Source organism: Colletes latitarsis, chromosome 10, assembly GCF_051014445.1.
Source record: "Colletes latitarsis isolate SP2378_abdomen chromosome 10, iyColLati1, whole genome shotgun sequence".
Lineage (NCBI taxonomy): Eukaryota > Metazoa > Arthropoda > Insecta > Hymenoptera > Colletidae > Colletes > Colletes latitarsis.
The window spans coordinates 29,588,228-29,613,200 of record NC_135143.1 but is presented as its reverse complement, the minus strand read 5'-3'; the positions used below and the strand labels follow the sequence as shown (position 1 = coordinate 29,613,200).

Below are 24,973 nucleotides of genomic sequence, written 5' to 3'. Positions count from 1 at the left end.
ATATTGTCACTTAATTGGCAACCAAGGCCTGTGTTCGCGACAAGGAAAATGTAGGTGAAACGGCGAAGTCTCCGCTTCTAATTATCAGATTATGAGCAATCGTAATCGAAGGTGACACGGGGGCGCAAGGCTCCTTATCTAAAAAAAGAACGACCTACATTAAAGTCTGGAACTTTAATTTGGTGAAATCTAACCTATAAAACGTAATGATCAAAAATCACTAGTGCATCGATCCAGCTATACCTCCATTGAGAAAGATGACTTCTATTTTCAAATGTTTCCAATTAAAAAATTGAATCGAATATTTTTTTTCAAAGTTTCCATTCGTCCAGCTTCATAGTTTTTCGAAGAGCTCTTCGTAGAGCCAGTCGCGATATTCCAGGACACCGAGTATCGACTAGGCGCGTGCACGAGGCTATACCGAGTCGCTGGGTACACGAAGAACCTCTCTCCTGAATTGTTCATTTATTAGCGTAGTTGCGGCTTCAAATCTAGAACAAACTATGAGGATAGCGCGCGCGGGTCAATGTCTATAAATTCGGTCCTAGACTCCAAAACTTGAGATTCCGTGCGCGGCGAGCATCACCGACGAGGAGGTCGTCCTGCGACGGCTTCGATCTGCCTGGCTGGTTGCGCGTCCAAGGCGTCGATCCATACCATCTTAACCCTCCATGGGCCCTAACTTTCCAACTCGTACCAATTTATCGATGCTTTATTATCTAGCTTAACTCTCCCCCCACACACGGCAACGTGTACGTCTTCTTGCATAATGTCTTATTATTAACCAACGACGTTCTTGATAATTGTTATCGCCTATTTGCAAGTTCTCTGCAAGTAGAATCACGAAACATGCTCGTTGCAATAAAACTGTTGAAACTGCTGAAGTCATCCTCATCTACTATTTGTAGATCGATTTCACGTTTTCGTTTATAGATCTACTATTTTCTTCCGGTGAACAATTTTAATAATAACGATAAGGAGGGCTCAAAGAATTTAATAAAGTCACGTATTCAGAATGTGGGGCCTTGGACATCAAAGGGTGTGTGCACTAGTTCTATACTCCACTTAGCATACAAGAACCCCTTTACAGAGTTTTTCTCTATCTCGCTGTATTCTAAATATTCATTTAAAGTCTATAATTAAACTGGAAGATAGTAAACTGTAAGTGACACCACAAGACAGCGGTGAACTTAAACCAGTGACACTCAACCTCTGTCTTTATTATCTCTGAATAGACTAATACTTTCAGGTTAGGATAGGAATAGAATAATACAGTTCTACTTAAAGTGATATCAAGTTTATTCAAGAAGATACAGATGATCGGTTTAGTTAGTACTGTATGATTGAAAAAGCACATTAAGAACTTAGATCTATGATACAAGATCTTTAATATCTAACTTCGGTGAAGTTTTTAGCAAGCTGCGTAACATTATTCAGGTTTTCGTCATCTTCAAACATTGACAAATGTAAAATATTGTACAATTTAAATCCTGTAGACTCGTTACTACTTATACAGGGTGTTCGGCCATCCGAAAATCAAGAATACTAATTTGTTGATTGAAGCTTCGTTAAAAAGTTATTAACGTTTAAAGTTTCGCCCGTACTGAATTTTTTTCTCGAAAGTACGTAGGATTTCGGGGGTATGTGTATTGACCAAAAATACTTGTAATTGACCCCTGTAACTAAATATAATTTTTTTAGTATGATTTAAAATTTTTTAATTTCGTCGAAAAATTTCAGTACCTGCTCGAATTTTTTTCTCGAAACTGGGTAGGATTTCGGGGGTATGTCTATTGACCAAAAATCCTTGTAATTGACCCCTGTAACTAAATATAATTTTTTTAGTATGATTTAAAATTGTTTAATTTCGCCTAAAAATTTCAGTACCTGCTCGAATTTTTTTCTCGAAACTGGGTAGGATTTCGGGGGTATGTGTATTGACCAAAAATGATTGTAATTGAGCCCTGTAACTAACTATAATTTTTTTTGTATGATTTGAAATTACTTAATTTCGCCTAAAAATTTCAGTACCTACTTGAATTTTTTTCTCGAAAGTACGTAGGATTTCGAGGGTATGTGTATTGACCAAAAATGATTGTAATTGAGCCCTGTAACTAACTATAATTTTTTTTGTATGATTTGAAATTACTTAATTTCGCCTAAAAATTTCAGTACCTGCTCGAATTTTTTTCTCGAAACTGGGTAGGATTTCGGGGGTATGTGTATTGACCAAAAATGATTGTAATTGACCCCTGTAACTAAATATAATTTTTTTAGTATGATTTAAAATTGTTTAATTATCGAAAAATTTCAGTACCTGCTCGAATTTTTTTCTCGAAACTGGGTAGGATTTCGGGGGTATGTGTATTGACCAAAAATGATTGTAATCGAGCCTTGTAACTAACTATAATTTTTTTTGTATGATTTGAAATTATTTAATTTCGCCTAAAAATTTCAGTACCTACTTGAATTTTTTTCTCGAAAGTTCGTAGGATTTCGGGGGTATGTGTATTGACCAAAAATCCTTGTAATTGACCCCTGCAACTAATTATAATTTTTTTAATATGATTTGAAATTTTTTAATTTCGCCTAAAAATTTCAGTACCTGCTCGAATTTTTTTCTCGAAACTGGGTGGGATTTCGGGGGTGTGTGTAATGGCCCAAAATACTTGTAATTGACCTCTGTAACTAAATATAATTTTTTTTAGTATGATTTAAAATTGTTTAATTTCGTTGAAAAATTTCAGTACCTGCTCGAATTTTTTTCTCGAAACTGGGTAGGATTTCGGGGGTATGTGTATTGACCAAAAATGATTGTAATCGAGCCCTGTAACTAACTATAATTTTTTTTGTATGATTTGAAATTACTTAATTTCGCCTAAAAATTTCAGTACCTACTTGAATTTTTTTCTCGAAAGTACGTAGGATTTCGAGGGTATGTCTATTGACCAAAAATGATTGTAATTGACCCCCACAACCGAAAATAATTTTTGTAGAATGATTTGAAACTTTTGAATTTAATTGTTAATAACTATTTAACGAAGCCTCCATCAAGAAATTGGTATTCTTGATTTTCGTTTTATTTTGGCCTCTAGAATTCCCCATTAAAATTTTTCCCAGGGGTGGCCGAACACCCTGTAATTATTATTATATTGCTATGAAGCTAATCGTCCATACAAGCTTTCCCTTGCATTGAAAATGGTCTAAATCGGATTCCATAAAACTATAGAATAAATTCGAAAAAATTATTCTATTTTTCGACCCAACGAGGTCTCGAGTATTCGAAGGGCTTTAAGACGAAGAAAATGTTGACATCGGTTTTCGTATTCGCGCTCTATCGAATATCGAAGAACAGCAAAGTCTCGACGAAAGCGCACGCCTCCGTTATTCCGTCGAGTGTTTTCCTCGACAACTGTGACCGAAATGGCGCGGCAATTAAGGACACAGAACGATTACTACGAGCGAGATTTATTGTTTACGTAGCGTCGCGCGAAAAGCAGATGGATTTTAATTAACAAGCTGACGATAACGAACGGGCATCGGTTCGGTTCCTCGGTTTTTCTTCCATTCTTTTTGCGCTTTTCCTCCCCTCCCCCCTCGACGAATCACAGCGCGCCATTATTATAACGGCTCGTGTCAAGGCCGACCCATGACGCAACTGTGCACAGTGGCGAAAGTTTCCGTGTAGAGCAAACGACAAATCGCTGCGTTATTGTCGAACGACATCTCGCCCACTTTGAACTCCGGATTCACTGCGACCTGAAAACGTAAATATCGTTCGATTATCTCTCCTATGGTATCGCGATTGCCCGGCTTCTCGAACAAGCTTTACGCACCAGGAGCCGTTTATTCTTTTTTTTTATTCAAGGGGATCGATGCTCCCCAAAGTGGGGAGGCGGATATCTCATTACCAAAGAAAAGTTTCCACGTCGAAAGATTTCAATAATTTCTCAGAATTTTATTCGTTTTTAAAAATCGCTCAACACTACCACGTTACCCATATATGGCAGGATTTACCACTATGATGAAGAAAAATTAATTCTCAAATGGAGACGTTGAGAGAAATAAGTATTGAAGCAAATGTTAGGTTATGAAGCTAGATATTTCGCTTTTAGAAGATTTCTAACCTAGTCAAGGATGGAATAGGTTTTCTATACAGGCTGTTCGGCTATTCCTGGGAAAAATTTTAATGGGGCATTTCTAGAGACCAAAATAAGACGAAAATCAAGAATATCAATTTGTTGATGGAGGCTTCAATAAAAAGTTATTCAAAAATTTCAAATCGTTCTAGAAAAATTACTTTCGGTCGCAAGTGTCGATTACAATCATTTTTTGTCATTACACATACCCCCGAATTTCTACTCATTTTCAAGAAAAAAATTCGAGAAGGTTCCTAAATTTTTCGACGAAAAAGAAAAATTTCAAATCGATTTAAAAAAATTACTTTCGGTTGCAGGTGTCGATTACAATCATTTTTGGTCATTACACATTCCCCCGAATTCCTACTCATTTTTAAGAAAAAAATTCGAGAAGATTCCTAAATTTTTCGACGAAAAAAAAAAATTTCAAATCGTTCTAAAAAAATTACTTTCTGTTGCGGTGGCCAATTATAATCATTTTTGGTCATTACACATACCCCCGAATTCCTACTCATTTTCAAGAAAAAAATTAGAGAAGATTCCTAAATTTTTCGACGAAAAAGAAAACTTTCAAATCGTTCTAAAAAAATTACTTTCTGTTGCGGTGGCCAATTATAATCATTTTTGGTCATTACACATACCCCCGAATTCCTACTCATTTTCAAGAAAAAAATTAGAGAAGATTCCTAAATTTTTCGACGAAAAAGAAAAATTTCAAATCGATCTAAAAAAAATACTTTCGGTTGCAGGTGTCGATTACAATCATTTTTGGTCATTACATATACTCCCGAATTTCTACTCATTTTCAAGAAAAAAATTCGAGAAGGTGCCTAAATTTTTCCACGAAAAAGAAAACTTTCAAATCGTTCTAAAAAAATTACTTTCGGTTGCAGGAGTCGATTACGATCATTTTTTATGAATACACATACCCTCGAAATCCTACCCACTTTCGAGAAAAAAATTCATGTAGTTGCTGAAATTTTTTGGCCATAAAAAAATTTTCCAAATCGTTCTAAAAAAATTACTTTCGGTTGCAGGAGTCGATTACAATCATTTTTGGTCATTACACATACCCCCGAATTTCTACTCATTTTCAAGAAAAAAATTCGAGAAGGTTCCTAAATTTTTCGACGAAAAAGAAAACTTTCAAATCGTTTTGGAAAAATTATTTTCTGTTGCGGTGGCCAATTATAATCATTTTTGGTCATTACACATACCCCCGAATTCCTACTCATTTTCAAGAAAAAAATTCGAGAAGATTCCTAAATCTTTCGACGAAAAAAAAAAATTTCAAATCATTCTAAAAAAATTACTTTCGGTTGCAGGTGTCGATTACAATCATTTTTGGTCATTACACATTCCCCCGAATTCCTCCTCATTTTCAAGAAAAAAATTCGAGAAGATTCCTAAATTTTTCAACGAAAACGAAAACTTTCAAATCGTTCTAAAAAAATTACTTTCGGTTGCGGTGGCCAATTATAATCATTTTTGGTCAATAAATATACCCTCGAAATCCTACGCACTTTCGAGAAAAAAATTTAGTACGGGCGGAACTTTAAACGTTAATAACTTTTTAACAAAGCCTCCATCAACAAATTGATATTCTTAATTTTCGTTTTATTCTTGCCTCTACTATCTCCCATTAAAATTATTTCTCAAATTAAGACGTCGAGGGAAATAAATTTGGATACAATTTGTGAATTTCAACAAAGTTACAAAAATAAGTACCGAAACAAATTTTAGGTTATGTAACTTACAATGGCCTAAAATAAAAATTTTTTGCAAAATATTCTACTGTTACCATCTGTCAGTGAACGTGTTAAAGTCGACGTCCCTGAGTGGGAATACCCGGTTAACTGCATTTGAATCTCTTATTATGTTTCTTTAAGGCGCTTAGTTTCGATGTCGGCTGACTGCCTCTGATCGTTTCGGTATGCACGTGATTACGTTTACATACTTCTGTTACGAGAAACGATAACGGGTTCACAAAGGACCCGATATCGTCGCACACGTGCATCGAGTCTCGTTCCATCGTCAGAGGCCCGCTGTGTGCAGCCGCGTGACGGAGTTTTTCTTAATAATTCGCGCGACGGCAACAGCGTTAATAAAGGTAACATAAACACGCCCCGTACCTTGAAAGTGTATTGTCCAGGCCGAAGCTCGGATATGTCCACCCACTGACAATCGATATTGTGCTTGTACACGTCGCTGCAGTTCACAGAAATTCCTTGGTCACCGTAATTGGCGCATTTGTACCTGAAATCGTGTACCGTGCGAGGTTTAATTAGCGCGTCAATTACACGCGTCGTCAGGACTGTAAAAAAAAAGAAACAAAAAAAAAATGCCTTCGAATAGAGACGTTCGATTCGTGCGAAAAAATCTATCGCTAACGAGAATTACTAGACTCGGTTCGCTGATAAATCAGATCTTACGGAATCCTTCGGAAAGTTCATTTATTTTTCTAGTAATTTCAGTAGAATTTAATTTAATTCTATCTGGATTGTTAAATTAAATTCGTTCTAAAAGCTTGTTGTTTTATCGTATGAAAATTTTTACAACGAAGGTTCTACTGTACGTAATACTCAAATGGAATTTTACGAAAATCGATTAAAACTCGAACTGTACGTAAACGCAAGGCGGCGTCAGGTTACGCGACCAATTGTTTACCTCGGTTTGACACCAGGCAGACATTGGTTGTCCTCTAGGCAAAAAGATGCTTTGTGGCCCTCGGCGAGCCTAGTCCCGTTCCCGTCGAGCACGTCGAACGTTGCGAACACTTCCATCGAGTGGTAATGCCTGTCGTTAACAAACCCATAACGTGGAATTACTGTACGCGAGGCGAGTTCAGTCTAAAGTACGCCAGCGACGAGTAACGGTCGGAATTTTCGATGATTTCGCGCGATATGTGCCGGCGACGAAAGATCTCGATCGCCGGAACAGATAGTGCGTTCACGAAACGAGCTAACCTATCCTTCGTTCGACGTAAGGACAAAGTGTATATAAACAACAGAGCCCCTTCGGTACGCAGTGTCGTCGCGACGTTTTGACCAGAAGCGTCGTGGATCCTATATGCAGCGAATCGATAGTTTTCAACTCCTAATGAGAGCAGATACAACGAATGCTTGGGAAACTCCGTGCCAGAGAAGTTCCACGAAAACATTGTTACCGAAGTTGGACTCTTCGAAAGGTACGAACTGTCCATAGAAATTATTTGGTAACTTAACGCGAATCTTTGTAGAACGTGTGTGTATCTAACGATGGAGATAGGACCAATTTTTACATTTACTTTATTGACACGATTTGAGTATTATACAGCGTGTTCGACCACACCTGGGAAAAATTTTAATGGGGGATTTTAGAGGCCAAAATAAGACGAAAATCAAGAATAACAATTTGTACTCATTTGTACGCCCGTACTGAATTTTTTTCTAGGAAGTGGGTAGGATTTCGGGGGTAGGTCTATTGACCAAAAATATTTATAATTGACCACTACAATTAAATATAATTTTTTTAGTATGATTTGAAAATTTTCAATTTCGTTTTAAAGTTTCAGTATATACTCGAATTTTTTTCTCGAAAATGCGTACGATTTCAGGGATATGTGTAATGATCAAAAATGCTTGTAATTGGCATTTGCAACTAAATATAATTTTTTTAGTATGATTTGAAATTTTTCTTTTTCGTCGAAAAATTTAGGCACCTTCTCGAATTTTTTTCTCGAAAATGCGTAGGATTTCACGGGTATGTGTAATGATAAAAAATGCTTGTAATTGGCATCTGCAACTAAATATAATTTTTTTAGAACGATTTGAAATTTTTCTTTTTCGTCGAAAAATTTAGGCACCTTCTCGAATTTTTTTCTCGAAAGTGCGTACGATTTCAGGGGTATGTGTAATGATCAAAAATACTTGTAATTGGCCACTACAATTAAATATAATTTTTTTAGTATGATTTGAAAATTTTCAATTTCGTTTTAAAGTTTCAGTATATACTCGAATTTTTTTCTCGAAAATGCGTACGATTTCAGGGGTACGTGTAATGATCAAATATACTTCTAATTGGCATCTGCAACTAAATATAATTTTTTTAGAACGATTTGAAATTTTTCAATTTCGTTTTAAAGTTTCAGTATATACTCGAATTTTTTTCTCGAAAATGCGTACGATTTCAGGGGTACGTGTAATGATCAAATATACTTCTAATTGGCATCTGCAACTAAATATAATTTTTTTAGAACGATTTGAAATTTTTCTTTTTCGTCGAAAAATTTAGGCACCTTCTCGAATTTTTTTCTTGAAAATGCGTACGATTTCAGGGGTATGTGTAATGATCAAAAATGCTTGTAATTGGCATCTGCAACTAAATATAATTTTTTTAGAACGATTTGAAATTTTTCTTTTTCGTCGAAAAATTTAGGCACCTTCTCGAATTTTTTTCTCGAAAGTGGGTAGGATTTCGAAGGTATGTGTATTCACCAAAAATGATTGTAATTGACCCCCGCAACAGAAAATAATTTTTCCACAACAATTTGTAATTTTTTAATTTAATTGTTAATAACTTTCTAACGAAGCCTTAGTGAAGAAATTGATATTCTTGATTTTCGTCTTATTTTGGCCTCTAGAATCTCCCACTAAAATTTTTCCCACGGGTAACCGAACACCCTCTATATTTTTAAACCGAATAAAAATTTTCGTTTCGAATAAAATTTTTGCCAAATTGCTGGTAAATGAAAACGTCGATACAATACCTATATCCAACGGAATGGTTTTAACGAACGTGTTAACACTAGGTTTACGATACGCGTCAATGTGACGCATTCAGATTCTAAACTTAACGTTATAGGACTCATAAATATTATTTGTTAGCAATTTATGTTGAATTGAATTGATGTAATGATATGGATGTATCCTCTAATTAAAAGGAAAAACTGCATTTTAATGCAACTGTCAACGTAGCCAATTATAATAAAAATATGCGCAACGAGTGTCCGTAAACCTAGTGTTAATATAATATACCAATTGTATTGTATGGAGGAATAGCCCCCTGCCAACACGGCCCTGTAAAAGTCGCGGTGGTTTGTGTACTCGAGCTACATATTTACGTCGAGAGAACAACAGAGGCGTATCTTCCACACTTTCGATCCTTCTTTCTTCTGGAAAAGGGAGAAATTTAGCGGATCGTGCCTTTGAAAGGAGTCTCGATGTTTCTTTGCCAGAAAGTCGTAACCAATTACTTCTTAGCGCTCGAGCTTTAACGTTCTTCGGGTTACTTTTTAAGCCGTTCGAAGCGTCTAAAAGCCTCTTCGAAGCTTTGCTGTCGAGATGTTCGGGAAAGTTTCTTTTTTGTTAATTGATTTACGTAGCTTAACGTAAAACATAAAATCTAAACGTTTACCTAACCTCAATGTTGCAAGCACTCTCGCGATCGTAATCTAAAAATGATTAATTTTTATGCTTTCGAATCTTTTAATAATCGTTTTTATGCTTATATACGAAAGCAGAGAGTAGAATAAGGTTAGAAATTAGAAGTTTACGTTAATTGTTTGTTGGTAAAAACGCGTACAAAACGGACATTTATAGAACGTCGTAGTGTAAAATGAAGGATTTTACGTGTCTCGAAAGTACGTACAAGAACGTTAACATAAAAAGCAGGAAGGTTGAAAGCATTAACCGGATATCACTTCCAAGAACACGGCTGTTCTGCAAAGCTGCCGATGATAAAATCGGGCCGCGTTGCGCCAAACGGCTTGGAAACTAACAACACAACCGGACCGATATTACTTTCCTTCCTTTCCTGGAAAGAGTTTTATAAAAGCTGCTCGCCGGGGCAACCGGAGATAGCGAGAACTGCGCGAAGTTTGAAGTTCGGGAGTCCAATTTCCTCGGAGACGCGCGAGATTCGTCGAAAGAATTAGCGGAACACCCGAGCGCCCAGGCTGGCCAACTTACGGAGGACGAAACACGAAAAAGGTCCGTGTTTTCATGAACTTTCCTCGTTATACTTCCCCGGGTGCCTCGGTTATGGCGATATACAAGGTGTTCGATTTTTAAGAAAATTCGACAGGGGGTAGCTGCTGAAATTTTTCGTCGAAAAAAGGAAATTTCAAATCGGTCTGGAAAAATTATTTTCGCTTGCAGGGACCAATTACAATCATTTTTGATGAGTAGACCTACCCCCAAAATCCTACCCACTTTCGAGATAAAAATTCGAGAAGCTGTGAAATTTTTCGGCGAAATTGAAAAGTTTCAAATCGTTCTGGAAAAATTATTTTCGGTTGCGGGGGTTAATTACAAGCATTTTTGGTGAATAGACATACCCCCGAAATCTTACCCACTTTCGAGAAAAAAAATCGTATAGGTGTTGATATTTTTCGACAAAATTAAAAAATTTCAAATCATATTAAAAAAATTATAATTAGTTGCAGGGATCAATTACAAGGATTTTTGGTCAATAGACATACCCCCGAAATCCTACCCACTTTCGAGAAAAAAAATCGGATAGGTGCTGAAATTTTTTGACTAAATTAAAAAATTTCAAATCGTTCTGGAAAAATTATATTTAGTTGCAGGGGTCAATTACAATCATTTTTGGTGAATAGACATACCCTCGAAATCTTACCCACTTTCGAGATAAAAATTCGAGAAGCTGTGAAATTTTTCGGCGAAATTGAAAAGTTTCAAATCGTTTTGGAAAAATTATTTTCGGTTGCGGGGGTTAATTACAAGCATTTTTGGTGAATAGACATACCCCCGAAATCTTACCCACTTTCGAGAAAAAAAATCGTATAGGTGTTGATATTTTTCGACAAAATTAAAAAATTTCAAATCATATTAAAAAAATTATAATTAGTTGCAGGGATCAATTACAAGGATTTTTGGTCAATAGACATACCCCCGAAATCCTACCCACTTTCGAGAAAAAAAATCGGATAGGTGCTGAAATTTTTCGACTAAATTAAAAAATTTCAAATCGTTCTGGAAAAATTATATTTAGTTGCAGGGGTCAATTACAATCATTTTTGGTGAATAGACATACCCTCGAAATCTTACCCACTTTCGAGATAAAAATTCGAGAAGCTGTGAAATTTTTCGGCGAAATTGAAAAGTTTCAAATCGTACTGGAAAAATTATTTTCGGTTGCGGGGGTTAATTACAAGCATTTTTGGTGAATAGACATACCCCCGAAATCTTACCCACTTTCGAGAAAAAAAATCGTATAGGTGTTGATATTTTTCGACAAAATTAAAAAATTTCAAATCATATTAAAAAAATTATAATTAGTTGCAGGGATCAATTACAAGGATTTTTGGTTAATAGACATACCCCCGAAATCCTACCCACTTTCGAGAAAAAAAATCGGATAGGTGCTGAAATTTTTTGACTAAATTAAAAAATTTCAAATCGTTCTGGAAAAATTATATTTAGTTGCAGGGGTCAATTACAATCATTTTTGGTGAATAGACATACCCCCGAAATCTTACCCACTTTCGAGAAAAAAATTCAGTATTGGCGGAACTTTAAACGTTAATAACTTCTTAACGAAGCCACCATCATCAAATTGGTATTCTTGATTTTCGTCTTATTTTGGCCTCTAGGATCCCCCATTAAAATTTTTCCCAGGGGTGGCCGAACACCCTGTATACTTTGTTGGCTTCGCGGTTCTCAATCTCGAACGGCTGATCTCACGATCCTCGAAATCGCGAGTTAAGCCATCGATTGTTCGGGGATTCGAAACTACTTACGTGTAACTTTCCTCCGAGTGTGCTTGAAAATAATAGGCGGGGTTATATAATCGGAAACCTAAGCTGCTATCTACACGGATATCGCATAACGAGTGAAAATTTGAAGAGGGTTTAAACAATTATTTTCTAAATAGAAAAATATGGTTATCATTACATTCTTCTTAGAATAGAGTATATCGATCCTAAAGGACGACAAGAAAGACACTAATGTTGCGTTAACGAGGGGAAAGGAAATTAGGGTGCTTTCAGTCTCGAGTCTATTTGTGCCCCCGTTAGTCCCCTAATAATTAATATTTCAATTCTGATACAGTACCTCTAATAGGTCACTCGACAATTTGTAATATCGATGGGAATTTGTCGAGGACTCGAGACTGCTTAATTGCTTGTCGCTTACATGTGACACATGTGCCATTCCCAGAGGTGTTTAGGAACAGAGGGTCGAAAGTCGGCGGTCCCGGCGTTCAGGATCCTCGCGGTGAATCGAAGCAGCCTCCTGGTCTCCAGGTGCCAGTTTTCCGACTCCCGTTGCACTTGGTAGGCCTGCGACGCGACGCAGTTCTCCTCCATGGCGCATTGCAGCCAATAGAGTTGCCTGTCCTCCAGATGAGCGGTTCGCATCAGCTCGATGTGGTCGAACACCAGGTCGGGCATCTCACGGTGGCACACCACGCCGGCCACGTTCTCGGCCACTCCTGTCGAGTGGAATTACGCAATTTTATCTCGCGATATCCACCGGGTTGATTTTCTTAATAAACCCCGAGCGAACGGGGTGCTCGATAAAACGAGAAACCCGGTATCGAAAAATAATTTTCCACGGTCTGGCCTAGTTCTCGACACCCGTCGTTTCGTTACGTAACTTCTCGTTCACCTGGACAGTCCACGGTTCTGTCGTGCAGACACTCGGTCAGACTCTTCTCGTCCCCGTGACACTGTACTCCGCTGATGGCCATCGGCATCCTCTGGCCGCCAAAAAAGTTCGTCTGGACGGCGTCGGAGGCGTAGCCGAGGCCCAATTGGCGGCAGACCACCGCCGCCTCGAACAGAGACCAGCCGTCGCCGCAGACAACACCCCAATCTGAAGCAAAATTACTCCGTCGAGTCCCCTCACCGATCCTCTCTACGTTTCCTACGTTTTCCAACTTGGTTTTTAAGCGACGATTTCAAAACCAGGCAACCCACGACGATATTTCACTTTTTGAAGATTTCTAACCTAGTCAAGGATCGAATAGGTCTTCTATACAGGGTGTTCGGCCAGGCTTGGGAAAAATTTTAATGGGGGATTTTAGAGGCCAAAATAAGACGAAAATCAAGAATACCACTTTATCGATCGAGGCTTCGTTAAAAAATTATTAACGTTTAAAGTTCCGCCGGTACTGAATTTTTTTCTTGAAAATCCGCAAGATTTCGAGGGTATGTCTATTCACCCAAAATGATTGTAATTGACCCCCGCAACTAAATATATTTTTTTCAGAACGATTTGAAATATTTTAATTTTGTCGAAACATTCCACACATTCTCGAATTTTTTTCTAAAAAGTGGGTAGGATTTCGGGGATATGTCTATTGACCAAAAATGCTTGTAATTGACCCCCACAACCGAAAATAATTTTTCCAAAATGATTTGAAATTTTTTAATTTTATCGAAACATTCCACACATTCTCGAATTTTTTTCTAAAAAGTGGGTAGGATTTCGGGAATATGTCTATTGACCAAAAATGCTTGTAATTGATCCTTGCAACTAAATATAATTTTCTTAGTATGATTTGAAATTTTTGAATTTAATTGTTAATAACTTTTTAACGAAGCCTCCATCAACAAATTGGTATTCTTGATTTTCGTCTTATTTTGGCTTCTAGAATCCCCCGTTAAAATTTTTCCCTGGAGTGGCCGAACATCCTATATACTTATGAGACATTGGGTGATAGTTGATAGAAATAAATTTCAGGTTATGTTGCTGACAATAGCCCAATATCAAAGTTTTAGTCCTGCAGAATGTTATTTTCGGTCTGACAGTGAACGTATTAAATTGCAGTTAGATTTGCGTTAATGATTCTTAAGATAAACATCCCTCTAGGGTGACCTGTTCGTTTTTCGTTCAGCGGAGACGAAATTCGACACCGGTAGATATATACAGGGTGTTCGGCCACCCCTGGGAAAAATTTTAATGAGGGATTCTAGAGGCCAAAATAAGACGAAAATCAAGAATAAAAATTTGTTGATGGAGGCTTCGTTAAAAAGTTATTAACAATTAAATTCAACAATTTCAAATCGTTCTGAAAAAATTATTTTCAGCTGCGGGAGTCAATTACAATCATTTTTGGTCATTACACATACCTCCGAAATCCTATCCACTTTCGAGAAAAAAATTCGAGAAGGTGTTGAAGTTTTTCGACGAAAAAAAATTTTTTCAAATCGTTTTAAAAAAATTATTTTCGGTTGCGGGGGTCAATTACAATCATTTTTGGTCATTACACATACCCCCGAAATCCTATCCACTTTCGAGAAAAAAATTCCTCACCGAAAATCTAATTTGGCGCCTAAATTTTTCGACGAAAAAAAAAATTTCAAAACGTTCTGGAAAAAATATTTTTAGTTGCAGGGGTCAATTACAATAATTTTTGGTCATTAGACATACCTCCGGAATTCTACCCACTTTCGAGAAAAAAATTCGAGAATGTGTGAAATTTTTCGACGGAAAAAAAAAATTTCAAAACGTTCTGGAAAAAATATTTTTAGTTGCAGGGGTCAATTACAATAATTTTTGGTCATTACACATACCCTCGAAATCTTGCGCATTTTCTAGAAAAAAATTCATTATGGGCGGAACTTTAAACGTTAATAATTTTTTAACAAAGCCTCGATCAACAAATTGGTATTCTTGATTTTCGTCTTATTTTGGCCTCTAAAATCCCTCATTAAAATTTTTCCCAGGAGTGGCCGAACACCCTGTATACACAGCGACAGACGACTTTTCTTCAGAAAAGGACAAACGAGAGCCAACAAGAACGAAAGTCTTAAAAAGAAGGGGGGAACAAAGTAAAAAAAGATCAAGCTATCAAAGTTACAATAGATTCTATATACGTGACAGAATTTATAGACTATCTTCCATTCGAATCACTGTTTAACACGTTGACTGCCAGTCTAGAAGCCTAAACTTGTTTACAAGACCAAAACTTTGATATTAGTCAATTGCAAGCTGCACAACTTGAAAGTTGCTCTAGTAATTACTTTCCTAACCTCATTAAAATTTATGAAGCTCATTTTAATTTATTTTCCTTTAACATCTCGGCTTAGGAATTAATCGTTTTAGTTCCACTGTTAAAAGTTCTGTCACCCATATATGGATGACGTGCAGTCAAAGTGTTACGGATTGCACTTCCAACGATCTATCCTTCTCGATCTGGTTCGTACTACGAGATACCAAAGGGCATCGTAGTTCCAGGAACACGAGTAAATACCTGAGCTTTCTAGCTTGACCTCCTTCTTCAGAAAAGGGCAAACGAGAGCCAACAAGAACGAAAGTCTTAAAAAGAAGGGAGGCACAAAGTAAAAAAAGATCAAGCTATCGAAGTTACAATAGATTCTCTATACGTGACAGAATTTATAGACTATCTTCCATTCGAATCACTGTTTAACACGTTGACTGCCAGTCTAGAAGCCTAAACTTGTTTACAAGACCAAAACTTTGATATTAGTCAATTGCAAGCTGCACAACTTGAAAGTTGTCCTAGTAATTACTTTCCTAACCTCATTAAAATTTATGAAGCCTATTAAAATTTATTTTCCTTTAACATTTTGACTTACATGGGTGACGTGGTAGTCAAAGTGTTACGGATTGCACTTCCAACGATCTATCCTTCTCGATCTGGTTCGTACTACGAGATACCAAAGGGCATCGTAGTTCCAGGAACACGAGTAAATACCTGAGCTTTCTAGCTTGACCTCCTTCTTCAGAAAAGGGCAAACGAGAGCCAACAAGAACGAAAGTCTTAAAAAGAAGGGAGGCACAAAGTAAAAAAAGATCAAGCTATCGAAGTTACAATAGATTCTCTATACGTGACAGAATTTATAGACTATCTTCCATTCGAATCACTGTTTAACACGTTGACTGCCAGTCTAGAAGCCTAAACTTGTTTACAAGACCAAAACTTTGATATTAGTCAATTGCAAGCTGCACAACTTGAAAGTTGTCCTAGTAATTAGTTTCCTATCCTCATTAAAATTTATGAAGCCCATTAAAATTTATTTTCCTTTAACATTTTGACTTACATGGGTGACGTGCAGTCAAAGTGTTACGGATTGCACTTCCAACGATCTATCCTTCTCGATCTGGTTCGTACTACGAGATACCAAAGGGCATCGTAGTTCCAGGAACACGAGTAAATACCTGAGCTTCCTAGCTTGACCTCGACTCTGCCTTCCGAGTGGACACGTCCACCGGCCAGCCTTATCGCCACACCTTGTTGATGGATATCGTTGATCCTCGACTTCTCCGGCTTCCTTTTGGGCTTCGTCCGCGTTATCGTCTCCTCCTCCCCCTCCTGATCCTGTTCGCCACGGGCGCAAATTACCCCGGCCGCCTCGCTGCCCTCGCAGTCGGTAGCGCCCCATCCGTCGAACCTGCATTTAGAGAGCTCCTCCTCGCTGCCGTCGCAGTACACATTGTCCATCCAATATCTTCCTGGAACGTTTTTTACCCCCCCCGACATCTTAGACCCCCCGTCGCCCTTCCCGCAACTAGCGACGGGACTGAAGCTCGCGACTCCTCGAGCTCCCGTGGTTGGCTCCAGCAAGTCTTGCAAGTCGCATATAACCTACCAAGTAGCGTTGATTTCTCGAAATTCAGAAATATTTCATTAACGTCTCGACTACCATTACCGAATCTCCAACAAGTGACTTCAAGCGAAAGACGTTTTCTGTTAAACGTTTCATTGGAAAATGGAAAACCTCGTAATTTACATTTCACTTTTGTTCGAAAACTTGCGAAAGCCCGTCGCTAGCCGCAACCCTCCGCGGTCCGACGCAGAAGCCACTGCGCAATTCTAGCTCGCTTTGGAAAATGTACTGGTCGCTGAGTGGTGTTTTTGCACCGTGGTAATAAATGTTCGAAACGGAATGCTATTTCTGTCGCTTCGAGAGGAATTTGCAGAATGGACCGTGTGGTCGGGAAATGGGATCGATTATGGCGAAGCACTGCGTTCTCTGCGTTGACCGATGTCGTAGGGGAATCGTGTACGAAACCGTGCATCGTACTTCTTTCCATTAATAACTGGAAAAACTCCGACGACCACTTAACAATTCATTAATAATTTTATGCAAAATAAATGTTAGGTTTTATCGTAGTAACATGAATTTTAGAAGAAGACGTTTAATAGTTGTAGCAATAATAATAGCAGTGGCTTCAACATTGGACCACAATGGATTTTCCCATTATAAACGTACGGAGGTTGAAACGGACAGATATAGTGGGGAACTGAAGAGAATGCCCCTGGGTAGAATTCAAATTCAGTGATCAGAATTTTCGAACAGTGTATTTCAATATTGGCCAGGGTTTCGTATAAAGTAATGAATAATAACATTACCGTCGTGAAAATGCAATTTATGGACAAAAAGACGGATTTCTCTTCTGTCCAGTACATCACCCGAGGGCATTCTTCATTAGCTTCATGCAGTAAATGTATGAGTATTGAACAGAGGTTTTCCAACATGTATACCAGTGTTTTCCAAAGTGGTGGGCGCCACCCCAAAGGATAGAAAAATTTCAATCGTTTAGTATAGACATTTGTAATGTGATTTTAGTCCCACATTATACAGGATGTTTAAAAATAGTGGGACAAGACAAAACGTGCAAAAAAAGATCGAAAAGTCCTTTACCATTTTACAATCGGAAACTTCGTTTTCGAGATACGAACGTTCAAAGTTTTTAAGTGAAACTGCCTGTGCGCATGCGCGGCATAATCAGCTGACATGCAAATGGCGCGTGCCGGGAGACGATCGATCAACTTTAGCCGCTTGTATCTCGAAAACGAAGCCTCGGATTGCAAAACGATAAAGAACTTTTCGACTTATTTTTCAATGAAGAATTCGTATCTTCCGGTTCGTTCGACATTCTGTATAATTATCTATTCTGTTTTTTTAATCGAGGAAGGCTGGTGCCTTGCAAATATTTTGGAAATCACTGGCCGTATGCTCGGTCGACAGAAAATTTTCAAACTTGCTCGTGACAATTGCTCGCGACGTTCCTCCACCGTGGCGGGAACGATCCTATTTATTGCATTTATGGCGTACAGGGGTGTAAGTATTGACTGGAATGATGAGACAATATTATCTCACTTCTGGCCTGGCCGAAGTGACCGTTCGTCGTCGGTTTAATTGCACCGTCGAAGCCTAATTGCCTGCAAACCACATTGGCCTCCAAGTAATCCCATTCGTCGTCGCACACGCCGCCCCATTTCCCGTCGTGAAGTATTTCCACGTTTCCTGCACACCAATCGAATTATGGCTTTACAGTTTTCCGGTTCCGTTAACTAGCGGCAAAGTTTACCGAGCACCGCGGAAATTACACGGTACAATTCCACGTCTACGTTAATCGCTAAATTTCTACGGCACACACAAAAATTATATTAACTTTTGTTATCAGTCGCTAACAGGAAAAGTGTATATTTTCAGTCAGCCATCATCGGCCGCTGTCACGTATTTGTGATATTCTGCTTTATAGTTAATATTTGCCAAAATTAAGTTGCCTATGAAAAATAATAATTCGTCGGATCTGTCATCAAACATTTGCAACACAGTGTAGTAATGTTCAAGGTTCATAGTGGTTAAAAATCACTGGCATAAACAGCATAGCAGTTATAGACGCGAAGGTTACGACTTGCTTCCAGTTTGGCAACCGCTAAGTAAGATTCGTTTACGAAAATTGCGCGTTCATTTTGTAGATAATATCGTTTTGTAACTGTAAAATTAATTTTATTATTCGTTTTGCATTACACAGGGTGTTCGGCCACCCCTGGGAAAAATTTTAATAAAGGATTCCAGAGGCCAAAATAAGACGAAAATCAAGAATACCAATTTGTTATGGAGGCTTAAAAAATTATTAACAATTAAATTCAAAAATTTCAAATCGTTCTGGAAAAATTATTTTCGATTGCGGGGGTCAATTACAATCATTTTTGGTCATTAGACATGCCCCCGAAATCCTACCCACTTTCGAGAAAAAAATTCGAGAAGATGTGAAATTTTTCGACGGAAAAAAAAAACTTCAAATCGTTCTAAAAAAATTATTTTCGGTCGCGAGGGTCAATTACAATCATTTTTGGTCATTACACAAACCCCCGAATTCCTACGCATTTTCGAGAAAAAAATTCTTTTCTGAAAATCTAATTAAGTGTCTTTTTTCGACAAAAAAAAAAGGTTTCAAATCTTTCTGGAAAAATTATTTTCGGTTGCGGGGGTCAATTAGAATCATTTTTGGTGAATTGACATACCCCTGAAATCCTGCGCATTTTTGAGAAAAAAATTCGAGTAGGTGGACAAATTTTTCGGCGAAATTGAAAAATTTCAAATCGTTCTAAAAAAATTATATTCGATTGCGGGGGTCAATTACAATTATTTTTTGTCAATAGACATACCCCTGAAATCCTACGCACTTTCCAGAAAAAAATTCGAGAAGATGTGAAATTTTTCGACGGAAAAAAAAAAATTCCAAATCGTTCTAAAAAAATTATTTTCGGTCGCGAGGGTCAATTACAATCATTTTTGATCATTACACAAACCCCCGAATTCCTACGCATTTTCGAGAAAAAAATTCTTTTCCGAAAATCTAATTAAGTGCCCTTTTTCGACAAAAAAAAAAAGTTTCAAATCTCTCTGGAAAAATTATTTTCGGTTGCGGGGGTCAATTAGAATCATTTTTGGTGAATAGACATACCCCTGAAATCCTGCGCATTTTTGAGAAAAAAATTCGAGTAGATGGACAAATTTTTCGTCGAAATTCAAAAATTTCAAATCGTTCTAAAAAAATTATATTCGATTGCGGGGGTCAATTACAATTATTTTTTGTCAATAGACATACCCCTGAAATTCTACGCACTTTCCAGAAAAAAATTCGAGAAGATGTGAAATTTTTCGACGGAAAAAAAAAACTTCAAATCGTTCTAAAAAAATTATTTTCGTTCGCGAGGGTCAATTACAATCATTTTTGGTCATTACACAAACCCCCGAATTCCTACGCATTTTCGAGACAAAAATTCTTTTCCGAAAATCTAATTAAGTGCCCTTTTTCGACAAAAAAAAAAAGTTTCAAATCTCTCTGGAAAAATTATTTTCGATTTCGGGGGTCAATTAGAATCATTTTTGGTGAATAGACGTACCCCTGAAATCCTGCGCATTTTTGAGAAAAATATTCGAGTAGATGGATAAATTTTTCGTCGAAATTGAAAAATTTCAAATCGTTCTAAAAAAATTATATTCGATTGCGGGGGTCAATTACAATTATTTTTTGTCAATAGACATACCCCGGAAATCCTACGCACTTTCCAGAAAAAAATTCGAGAAGATGTGAAATTTTTCGACGGAAAAAAAAAATTTCAAATCGTTCTAAAAAAATTATTTTCGGTCGCGAGGGTCAATTACAATCATTTTTGGTCATTACACAAACCCCCGAATTCCTACGCATTTTCGAGAAAAAAATTGTTTTCCGAAAATCTAATTAAGTGCCCTTTTTCGACAAAAAAAAAAAGTTTCAAATCACTCTGGAAAAATTATTTTCGGTTGCGGGGGTCAATTAGAATCATTTTTGGTGAATAGACATACCTCCGAAATCCCGCGCATTTTTGAGAAAAAAATTCAGAAGGGGCGGAACTTTAAACATTAATAACTTTTTAACGAAGTCTCGATCAACAAATTGGTATTCTTGATTTTCGTCTTATTTTGACCTCTAGAATCTCTCATTAAAATTTTTCCCATGGTTGATACTATCAAATCGTACGAAAAGGGATTGAAAAAATACATTTTTACATATTTTACCCCCCCTCCCCTTTTTGGATTCGACTTTGAAAATAACGAGCATTTAGTTGAGAGTTACGGATTGTTTGGGAATACGTGTAAAATTGGAGAAACAGTAGAAGTATGACAGCGATGGACCGTAATATGCCCAATGGAGGGCAATAAAAATTGACACGCGAACGTCTGGGACGAATTCTATCCTGTTTTATGGTCCAATTTGACGGTGACCATCCCATCTCATGACTCGCGGTTCTGTGCCTACGTAACGTTTACTACGCTGACACATAGTCGTTGACATAAATCATCCTCTGAGTTGACCCCTTTTTAATCGTCATTGCACAACGTACACCGAGGAACGGCGGATAAAACCGCAACGTTTCACGTAACTCCCGTTTTCGCGCCGGAGATTTATAGAGGGTGTTCCAGTAATCGTGGCGCAACCGTGAATGGTCCAATTCCCCGCACACTGCACAAAACCGATGGAAAAGGGTGGACGCGAACGCCAATTTTCAAATTAGACCGACTCGAAACAGGCGTTACTTTATTTTCAACATTTTTCACTTTTAACCGAACATATGCCAGTATATTTATCTTCGATATCCCTCGTGAATCTCTATTTATCTCAATATTGTAATTTGGGATCGTTCTCGATATCGAAAGATCGTACAACAAAATATTACCGGGGCACCATTGTATAGTTCACGTTTTCTCGCTACCCGACACTATTATTTTACCGTTAGTCCTCATCAAAGCGGGAGTTTCGAATTTCGAACTTCGTATCGCGTTTTTCCCCATCGATTTTCCCGCATCAAATCGCAGCGATCGAGAGATATTTTTTAAATCCCTCGAAACGTTCCATTTAATCCGAAAGTTTCGAGTTCGAATCGTTTGATCATAGCAGTCGCCAGGACCAGATTCTCTATTTTTTTTTTCAATTTAAAAGTGTAAAAATTTCAAACTCCAATACGCTTTCGTTTTATTCCCAATAGGAATTCGACTGTTCCGATAAAACGATTTCGAATAATAATTGGAATATTAGTCTGTACGGGACAAATATAGTATTAATCGATCTGGTCTTTAAACGCAGGCAACGACGAGATAAATTTTTTTCACGCTTCGTCCTCTATTGTACTCGTTTAAACAATATTAAAAAATCATTAAACAAAGTCATCGTTCGTTCGATTTACCTTCGTGACCGTGCTCGCCACCCACCAGCTTCACCGCGCCATCTTGTTTCTTCAGCTTGCGGAAGTCCTTCTTCAGTTTCTTCACGATCCGCGCTTTCTTCTCGCGTATTTTGTCCCAGGTGCTGTTGCTCGCGACGCAAACGTCCAACAGAATCAGCGTAATCGACAAACCGAACAGAGCCAGCTTCCAATTCATTCCCAGCCTCATTTTTCTACCAAGCACGATTACAAGTACCATATTCCCTGCTCGGAATCGCGATAACGATCCGATCGAGCTACGCGTCCGTCATCGTTCTTCCGAGAACCAGACTCTTTCATTCCTCGCCAAACACTCGCATATAAATCCTTCCGTTGCAGAACTAAACAAATTTCATTTCACGAATAACAAATAAAAATCTCAGATTCGTTCGTAAATCAGAATCTTTTATTCAACATTCAGGCCAGCATAAAATATTTGACAATCTAATCTGTGCAAACATAATATACAGGGTGTTCGGCCACCCATGGGGAAAACTTTAATGGGGAATTCTAGAGGCCAAAATATGACGAAAATCAAAAATACTAATTTGTTGATGGAGGCTTTGTTAAAAAATTGTACTGAATTTTTTTCTAGAAAATGGGTAGGATTTCGGGGATATGTCTATTCACCAAAAATTATTGTAATTGACCCCCGCAACCGACAATAATTTTTCCAAAACGATTCGAAATTTTTTTTTTCCTGTCGAAAAATTTCACATTTTCCCGAATTTTTTTCTAGCAAAATGGGTAGGATTTCGGGGGTATGTCTATTGACCAGAAATGATTGCAATTGACCACCGCAACTGAAAATAATTTTTCCAGGATGATTTAAAATTTTTTAATTTTATCGAAAAATTTCACACATTCTCGAATTTTTTTCTAGAAAGTGCGTAGGATTTCGAGGGTATGTATAATGACCAAAAATGCTTGTAATTGACCCCTGCAACCGACAATAATTTTTCCATAACGATTCGAAATTTTTTTTTTCCTGTCGAAAAATTTCACATTTTCTCGAATTTTTTTCTAGAAAGTGCGTAGGATTTCGAGGGTATGTATAATGACCAAAAATGCTTGTAATTGACCCCTGCAACTAAATATAATTTTTTTAGTATGATTCGAAATTTTTTAATTTCGTCGAAAAATTTCACACATTCTCGAATTTTTTTCTAGAAAGTGGGTAGGATTTCGGGGGTATGAGTAATGGACAAAAATGATTGTAATTGACCCCCGCAACCGAAAATAATTTTTCCAGAACGATTTGAAATTGTTGAATTTAATTGTTAATAACTTTTTAACGAAGCCTCCATCACCAATTTGGTATTCTTGACTTTCGTCTTATTTTGGCCTCTAGAGTCCCCTATTAAAATTTTTCCCAGAGGTGGCCGGACACCCTGTATATTCAAATCTAGTCACGGGAATTTTTCCATTTCTTTCATTTTAACAAGTTTAATATTTGGTTATAATATTTCCCGATTTTGTTATTTCGTATTCCCGTGGAAGGTTTCGCCAGTCTAGTTTGCCACTTTGTGCGATATGGGGGGCCATGTGGGGCCTGGTCGAGCAAACACGTTATGCTTGTAGATACGAAGTTGCTAAGCTTCTTTTTTTTTTTTTACCTTTCCTCGAAGAACGCGTCCTCGATCGACGGAGGATTTTTCCACGCGTCTAGGGACGAATCTGGATCGACGATCGAAACCGCAGCACGTGTATTTCGTTTACCGTTCCGCGGGCTACTGATGCGTGTTCTGCACCGATCACGCAATACGATATATTCGCACTGGTCGCGGGACAAGCATCGCGATCCCTCGCGTAACGCGTCCGCGATGCAAGTTCAGACGGCCCACATGGCGGATCGCTTTTTCTAGCCTCCCTTCCTTCTTCTTTTCCGCCTCGTGGCCCCGTAGAAGACGCGGATGATTCAACGACTCGTGGCATCGCGCGACGCGCGTACCAGATTTCCGCGGGTTCAATGGGGAACGCCGGAACAGTGGATTCTCATGATCGAACGTTCTTTCTTACGAACCCGGACCCTTTTTCCCCCTCGAAGACGTTCCAGTATCATGTTTCAAGTGCTCTGATTGCGAACGGCTGGTTTCGAAGTAATTGGGATCATCGGTCAGTTCTTAAGCTTCGTCGCGATTAATCGTTTCTACTCCCATGCTCGAACGAGGATTAAAAATTAAAGAATCATCGATTAACGCGTTCACTGCAAGATCAAAAACCGTATAATATTCCGCACGATTGATTTTAAACCATTGTAAGCTACATAACCTAAAATTTGTTTTGGTACTTATTTACGTAAACTTGTTAAAATTCACAAATTCTATTCAAATTTATTTCCCTCGTTATTTAACTTGAGAATTTATTTTTCTAGTATCATAATGGTAAATCTTGTCACCCATATACAGAGTGTTCGGCCACCCCTGGGAAAAATTTTAATAAAGGATTCCAGAGGCCAAAATAAGACGAAAATCAAGAATACCAATTTGTTATGGAGGCTTAAAAAATTAACAATTAAATTTAAAAATTTCAAATCGTCCTGGAAAAATTATTTTCGGTTGCGGGGGTCAATTACAATCATTTTTGGTCATTACTCATACCCTTGAAATCCTACCCAGTTTCTGGAAAAAAATTCGAGAAGGTGTGAAATTTTTCGACGAAATTAAAATATTTCAAATCGTTCTGAAAAAAATATTGTTAGCTGTGGGGGTCAATTACAAGCATTTTTGGTGAATAGACATACCCCCGAAATCCTACCCACTTTCGAGAAAAAAATTCGAGAAGGTGTGAAATTTCTCGACGAAATTAAAATATTTCAAATCGTTCTGAAAAAAATATTGTTAGCTGTGGGGATCAATTACAATCATTTTTGGTGAATAGAC

The 24,973-nt window shown here is 37.7% G+C and overlaps 1 protein-coding gene across 2 annotated transcripts; it reads right to left on the bottom strand.

Annotated features, from left to right (window-relative positions):
* Positions 1-1,292: 1,292 nt before the first annotated feature.
* LOC143346688 (lysyl oxidase homolog 3B) lies at positions 1,293-23,956 on the bottom strand. Of its 2 annotated transcripts, none has more exons than XM_076775031.1 (9): positions 23,708-23,956; positions 22,074-22,432; positions 18,214-18,360; positions 16,268-16,561; positions 12,749-12,955; positions 12,275-12,572; positions 6,807-6,935; positions 6,272-6,395; positions 1,293-3,759 (listed from the first exon to the last, which is right to left on the bottom strand). In XM_076775031.1, exons 2-9 carry the CDS (start codon positions 22,309-22,311, stop codon positions 3,637-3,639), a joined length of 1,560 nt encoding a protein of 519 aa, XP_076631146.1. In that variant the 5' UTR covers positions 22,312-22,432; positions 23,708-23,956; the 3' UTR covers positions 1,293-3,636. The 2 variants fall into 2 exon arrangements, 1 of the variants encoding a protein (XP_076631146.1); XR_013080494.1 differs by lacking the exon at positions 23,708-23,956 and having other exon boundaries at positions 1,297-1,507; positions 3,135-3,759; positions 22,074-22,518.
* Positions 23,957-24,973: the final 1,017 nt, after the last annotated feature.

Excerpts from the sequence above, each read along its gene's own strand:
- LOC143346688 (XM_076775031.1), bottom strand. The coding sequence starts at position 22,311 with ATGGTACTTGTAATCGTGCTTGGTAGAAAAATGAGGCTGGGAATGAAT. Across the intron at positions 6,936-12,274 it reads GAATGGCACATGTGTCACAT|GCATTACCACTCGATGGAAG; the intron begins GTAAGCGACAAG and ends TGTTAACGACAG. Across the intron at positions 3,760-6,271 it reads CTGGACAATACACTTTCAAG|GTCGCAGTGAATCCGGAGTT; the intron begins GTACGGGGCGTG and ends TTACGTTTTCAG.